The sequence below is a fragment of the Cajanus cajan genome, chromosome 3, assembly GCF_000230855.2.
Source record: "Cajanus cajan strain Asha chromosome 3, NIPB_CcT2T_4, whole genome shotgun sequence".
Lineage (NCBI taxonomy): Eukaryota > Viridiplantae > Streptophyta > Magnoliopsida > Fabales > Fabaceae > Cajanus > Cajanus cajan.
The window spans coordinates 55,569,218-55,576,530 of record NC_138519.1 but is presented as its reverse complement, the minus strand read 5'-3'; the positions used below and the strand labels follow the sequence as shown (position 1 = coordinate 55,576,530).

The 7,313-nt window shown below is 29.4% G+C and overlaps 1 protein-coding gene across 2 annotated transcripts; it reads left to right on the top strand.

Moving 5' to 3' along the window:
* The first annotated feature begins 608 nt into the window (after positions 1–608).
* LOC109818403 (transcription factor IIIB) lies at positions 609–6,328 on the top strand. 2 transcript variants are annotated; one of them, XM_020383856.3, is made up of 4 exons: positions 609–764; positions 4,140–4,293; positions 5,214–5,324; positions 5,763–6,328. In XM_020383856.3, the coding sequence occupies exons 2-4, from the start codon at positions 4,177–4,179 to the stop codon at positions 6,120–6,122; spliced, it is 588 nt and encodes a 195-aa protein (XP_020239445.1). In that variant the 5' UTR covers positions 609–764; positions 4,140–4,176; the 3' UTR covers positions 6,123–6,328. The 2 variants fall into 2 exon arrangements, with proteins under 2 accessions (XP_020239445.1, XP_020239444.1); XM_020383855.3 differs by having other exon boundaries at positions 631–790.
* The last annotated feature ends 985 nt before the right edge of the window (positions 6,329–7,313 follow it).

Below are 7,313 nucleotides of genomic sequence, written 5' to 3'. Positions count from 1 at the left end.
TTATATATTAAATGTAAATGGTTATCTTATACGATAGTATTTTTAAAGACTATTATTTGATAAAAATAATTTTAGAAATTTCCTTTAACTTCTTATTTTATTCAAATTTTTTAAAAAAATATTTATTTATAAATTAAATTTTAATATTTTAAAATAAATTATTAATTATTAAAACAATCTTATACCGCGATAGAAATTAATTATCATAAATACAAAATATAAGTAATATATTTAAAAGTATCTATTTATATAAATTTTAAATATAATTTATATATTTAAATATATTATTTATTATAAATTTTAATTATATAATAAATATTTAGCCTATAAAATACATATATTAAATATCAGTTAAATATATTATTAAATGAGTATTTGATGAAATTTATTTTAAAAAAAACTAAATTTATTATTTTTATAAAACATTTAAAATAACCATCATTTCTCTAATAATAATATTACCAAATATATACTAAATTAATCGAGTGATTTTTACTTGACAAAAAGAAATTAAAAACAAGAGTCGTATAATATCACAAAATTTTACATGTAAGCAAAATTGATAAAAAAAAATTTGTCATTGATATTATCTTTGGCCTTAACAAATAAAAATTACATGCTTATGCAACTAGCAAGACCTGATTAAAAAAATAAAGAAAGAAAGAAAGAAAAACTAGTGAGACCTAATCGAAAACCAGACAGAATATTTTTTTGCTGCGAGTTAAAAGCGTTAGGGTGTGGTGTGTGATGACGATGAAACGCTGGTATTAGCCTCCATTCTCTCACTTTGGTAACAAAATCTCATTTCATTTCTCAATGATCTATCTATTAACGTCTTACTTTTTGTTTTGATCTTGAAATTGAAGCCCATTAGTTTCGTCTTCAATTTTTTATTTTTTCTGTTGGCATAATAACATATGGGATTTTCGTGTGATGGGTTTTGTTTTATTTTCTTTATTTTTTTTTTTGCAATTTTCCTAGTATTTTGGTTTATGAATGAACATCTGAAGCAGGTGTGTAGTGTTACTGAGACAATCGGGTTCTGTAAAATGTTTGATTAATGTATTTTGGATCAATTTTGTTCTGGGTTGATTTGTAGGTTGCGAGTTGAGTGTTTGGTGAAATGCCCAAATGAACTTTTTGATTCCCTTTGGCTAGCTTTCTTGGCTGGTCTTGTGAATGTCAGTTTCTCGTGGTCTTTATTTATTTGTTGAATTCTCCTGGTCTGTTTTTGTGGATGAGTCTGTCAAGAGTGCATGGCTTTGTTAACTTGTTAGATAGCTTTGTTTCTTCGATGGTTCATGGTGGTGGAATTGATGTGTAATGTTGTTGGCACCTTCTCATGTTTTAATGAGATTGATAACTATAGGAGGAAACTCTTTACGGGGATTTTGTTCTTAAAATTAGTACGAGAAATTTAGGATTAGACTTGTTTTCTGTTACTAGATTTTTGATCATAATCAACTTGGGTTCTTCCATGTTTACTTAATTTTACTTGGGTGCTGAGTAGGAGGCTGTGTTGCACTGCTACGGGTATGATATGGTACGATATTATAAATGTGACTATTTTTAAAAGTAAAGTAGGATTATGGGTATGGCGATATATATTATGTAAATACAATTATATTTATATTATGATTATAGATGGTATTTTTTATTGTTTTGTCATCATGATGTTATTGCTGTTTTTTTTTATCTCTTACAAAATTTACTGAAAAAGCGTAATTTTAGCTATACTTTCGAACAGAAATATTATATTCAAGTTATGATTCATTATTTAAAAAATAACACATACATAAGAGTTCTGAGGATAAGGTGGGTAAGTTCTAATGTGTAAGCACAGGCAGTCATATTATATGCGTAGTAATATCCAATACAGGTACAATATTGATACATTGCTAATGTTAAAGTATCCATGCATTAGAGGTTGGAGGCACTATATGTAGATGCTGGATTGCCTCATCATTAGATAGCCGTCTATAAACTAATTTCTTTCAAGGATACTATATGCAGACCCACTTGGTTTACTATACGTATTTTATCAGGAGAACCCTGTTTTTCGGCTCACTTTTGAACACCTAATCATGTTGCTGTTGCACTTATGGTTTTAGTAAAGTTAGCATGTTCTTCCAAGGTTTTCTAAATTGGTTTTAGCTTAATAATTTCTTGCAGCTAAATTTTTCATGTTTTAGAAAGAAGCAATTTATTGAGTATAGATTTACTTCTTGAAGCATAAGCATATGAATAATATATGAGAATCCCATTTCTCATGGCAATGGATTTAACTTTTTCCTAATGTTGATCTGCCCAGGAACTGAGAATATGGCTATGCATGATGTCTCATGTATTTTGTAATTTGTTTGAGGATTTTAAGCTTTAAAGTTAGACAGTTTTAAGTTTTCGGTGATTTTCTCTTTGTTAGTATTTTGACAATTGCTGTGAGTTAAGTGAATAAATCATGCTTTTTATCTTTATCTGACCTGCTTCTGTTGCCTGTATGAAGTCTATCTACGTCAGGTTATGGCATCAAATTTCATCCTTAATTCTTTTAGTTCCCTTTAATTGTGCAGTTCAGTCTCTTTTAAGTTTAATAAATCTTTTTTTTTCCAGAAGACAAAAGCTTTATGGTTTGTTTGGGAATGGGATTTTTAAGGGAAAGAGAAGGGTTGATAAATTTTTAAAGTTCTATAATATGTAATATTTAACAATAAATGAAAGATTGAGACATTAATTTTATGCTATTCTATCATCTTATTTCTGTTATTTAAAAAAATATTGAAATAGGGAATGTTTATTAAAAATAATAATGTTACCCTCCCTTCCCTTTCCCTCCAAAATGTACCCTTATAGTGTGTTTGGATGGAGAATTTAAATGGAGTAATTCATTTATTTGAAGAATTTCAAATTCTTTGAGGTGAAATACTTTGTTTGGATGAGGAATTTATAAGGAATTTGAAATTCAAGCATTTGTGAAATTCCTTGAAATAGTAGAATTTCAAATTCTCCCAAAAGAGTAAGAATTTGAAATTCCTCATATTTTTTTCTTCTTATTTCACTTATATATTTTATCTTATCTCTTATTTCTTCATGTTTTTAATTATTGAATATTCAAAAATATTTTTAAAATTATTAAATATTATCTAATATTAATTTTTAAAATTATTAAATATTTAAAAATTAGCAAATATTTGTTTTTATAAAATTTAATTTAAAAATCTCAATATATAAATATATTTTTAAAATCAATTTTATCATGATAGAATCAAATTATCATATCTAACCTAACAATTTAAAATTTGAGAAATTTGAATTGACTTATCCAAACAAAATATTTTAAGAATGATAGAAATTGAAATCAAAGTAATTCAAATACCAAGAATTTAAAATTGCTCTGTGTTTGGATGGGGAATTTAAATGGAGTAATTCATTTATTTAAAGAATTTTAAATTCTTTGAGGTGAAATACCTTGTTTGGATGAGGAATTTATAAGGAATTTGAAATTCAAGCATTTGTGAAATTCCTTGAAATAGTAGAATTTCAAATTCTCCCGAAAGAGAGAATTTGAAATTCCTCATATTTTTTTTCTTCTTATTTCACTTATATATTTTATCTTATCTTTTATCTCTTCATGTTTTTAATTATTCAATATTCAAAAATATTTTAAAAATTATTAAATATTATCTAATATTAATTTTTAAAATTATTAAATATTTAAAAATTAGCTAATATTTATTTTTATAAAATTTTAATTTAAAAATCTCAACATATAAAAATATTTTTAAAATTAATTTTATCATGATGGAATCAATTTATCATATTCAACCTAACAATTTAAAATTTGAAAATTTTGAATTGACTTATCCAAACAAAATATTTTAAGAATGATAGAAATTGAAATCAAAGTAATTCAAATATTAAGAATTTAAAATTCCTCATCCAAACACACCATTAGGGATAATAAGGCTTTCTGCTTGTAATTATGAGGTTTTGTCTCTTGTTTGGTGCTAATTTAGCCTAGGTTTGATTCCATTTGGCAGCTGCATGAAACATTATTAATTAATTCTTGCAAGAGTTATCATCTGAATCAACATTGAATAATCTTTTCCCTGACATTTCTGAGGTGGATTCCTTTTGTGCAGAAATTCCAAAACAAATAGTTGTTGATGATTTGTCAACATGAATAAGTTGTTAGACTTTGGGAGGAAGGCCCTCTTTTATGTCAGGGTTCTTTCTGGATATGAAGAGCGAAGAATACGGTCTTACAGGCTGCAGCTTGAGCAACGTGTACAGCAGGTCTAATTTTTTCTCTTCCATGAAATTTATATTCTTTAGTTAGTTTCTGTTCTCTTTTAGAAAACACATGAGAAAATAAGGCATATGAATGTTGTGAGCTAGGAGTCTAGGACATAGGATTTCATGTAAAGCTAGGGCACTTTGCAAATTGCAATAGCCAGGAAGTGAGTCTCATTTTAAAAATCAAATGGGACATGTGTTGGGATCTAGTTGCAAGGTATGGGACTTTAGTCTTACATTGGAAGTATGGGATTCTAATGTGGGGTTTGTAAGGCCTTGGCTCTCTAATTACGATAGCTAGTTTTTGTAGGCTCTCCCAACGATCTTATCAACCTGCCTAATGTTAAGAGAGAAGGAAAAACTGTACCCAACTATTCTTTGGAAATGGCAGGGGAATCTCCACCAGCCAATCAAAAATCTAATAGTTTTTTTTTGTTGGAGTGGGTGTGATGCATTTAATTCTTAAAAAATGTTCAATATTGAATATGTTGGCGATTATTGACTATTGAGTAGTCACAGTCCTCAGTCCTCACAATTCCGAAGCACTTCTATTCTAGATCTAATAGTAGTACTGGTTCACGATTTGCACTTTTGAAGTTGTCGATAAAGAAAGCATCATCGTGTTGATCCAGTCTGAATAAGTAGTAAACTTTTAAGTTTTAAGAAGGGTTAGGTTTTTATTGTTCTGGTATCAGTATGGCTTTCTAATAAAAATAGGCAAAGCAAGGTAGTAATGATATTTCATCATAATATTTTTTTCCTCCTTGTTGCTAAGCTCCTATTCACATGGGGAACACGTGAATATAACCTTATAAGTAATAACCTTCATTTTTCATTGCGGTGATGGTGAAGGCAGATGTTGGGTTTCCTCTTTATTTCCATTCTGATTCTGATGTGTATGATGTTTTCCTATGAAAAAGGCACGAGCAAGGAAAGCAGCCATAAATAAAGTACCTGAGCAGGTTATTTTATCCGAGGTTCGTCGAATGGTTGAAGAGATGCAAGCTTTGAATAAGAAGCTGGAAGAAACGGTAAGTTTTATTTCCAGGGAAATATATAAATTTTTGGAAATTTAGGATTTGAATACATGTATTTCTTTTGGACGTTTTTGTATGTTTGTAATTTTCATTCCTTACTAGTCACTTATAAATATGAAGGCACGATGTCTTCTAACACAGAATTTTAATCTGTTTTTTCCTTACGAAGTTATACCAACATGCATTGAGAACTTCTGTGTGAAAATGAAATACAATTTTTTTTCATCTTTTGTTGAACTTGAAACTCGATGATTCATATTATTATGTCTATTTTATTTTTTGTTTTTTGGATAGAAACATTTGTTCTGTCATAATTATCTTGATTAAAATAATTTTCATGTGCGGTATTTGATTTATTTTCCTTAATGTTTTGTGATTGTTTCATTTGTGGCACTCAATTTTATTGCATGACAAGATGCAAATATCACGCAGGAGGCAGCCATTGAAGACTATTTCAAACCTTTAGACAAGGAAGCTGAGATTATAATGAAAATGCAACTACAAGGGGAAGAGAGAACTTCAGAGATGTTGATGAAGACACTGGAGAAACAAGCCTTGCTTCAACAAGCTGAAGCAGAAAAAAAGGCAGGTATGCATCAAGTTCATAACTCTGAAGCCAACCTGACTGAATCTGAGTTGATGGAAGAAGAGAAAACTTTGAAGGGGATGTTGAAAGAAATGCAGCAACAAGTTTTGCTTGAGAAAGCAGATGCAGAAAATTCTGAAAATGTGCATGAAGCAGACAAGTCTCATATCAATCTGACCCCAGCATCTACCACCACTTCTAAATGAAGCTGAGGTTATATAATTTTGAAACATTGATGATTCCTGATTTTGAGCTTTGAAATGCATTTCAGCTTGGCTCTGAAATGTCAATCATCCTTGAATTGGTGAATTCAACTAATCAAGGTAGGACTAGGGTATATTTGTAGTTTATTTGTATCACTTATTTTTATTCAATAAAATTTTCGTCTTTTGAGACATGGTCAGATAGAAAATCTACTTGCGCAACTTTACTATCCAAAATATCACCTATCATCCTACCAAAGATCTTCAACTTACTCAGAATCCTGAATGTGAACTAAAGGCTGACTAAAATCCCATGGCTCATACAAAAACTGATCTAATCGTTGCCAATTTTGAAACTGAACTCATCCTCTAACAACTCCAAAGATTTGAGAATAACATTCCAAGTAGGACACCCTTGTTTGGACCACTGAGTCATGAACAAATGTCCATCTTGTATATATTTTGCTGTCAACACAGATACCCATCTTGAATATGGTGTTTTATTGTATCAAGTTACAACGTCACGTTGTTACCAAAAAGAAGTTATAACTTCACGTTGAGACTTTTGGAAGATAATCTATGGAAAATTCAAGTGGGGTCATTTATGTGCTATCAAGCAACATATTCCTATAGAATTAAGAACCCGAGGGTAAATTTACTTCTCAGAATTAACATCAAACAATTAGACAAATAGGAAACATATAATGTACACATACAAAACTAATACTTCTCTTCGGCTCACGTTACGATGATAAGCTTCAAGCAATTGATGAGCAAACCCTTTAAACTTTCGTTTAATGGTGAGCAATTTATGGCATGAAGTGTTGCCTCATTTGTAGGTAGAGTGAGAGAAAGGAGAAAGGAAGAGCCTTGTGTTGAGGGTACAGTTAGCATGCTGTGCATTTTGATCTAGTCCAAGTACTAATTGGATTAGTTATAAGGACAAGAGTTAACGAGCTTATTAAAGGCATTTTGCTAGAAACAAATTCATGAGAAAAATGTGTTTTAGATATTTTAAGTTTTGGTTAAAATTAATTTTAGTCCTTACACCATCAAGTATGTAAATCAACCAAAATGAATTTTGTTTTAACTTAACCAATTCAGTGAGAGATTTATCGTTCATAATGATTTTACTTGATTTAATTGCCTCTAGTATAAAATATTTTAAATAATAAGGGACTAAGACTAATTTTA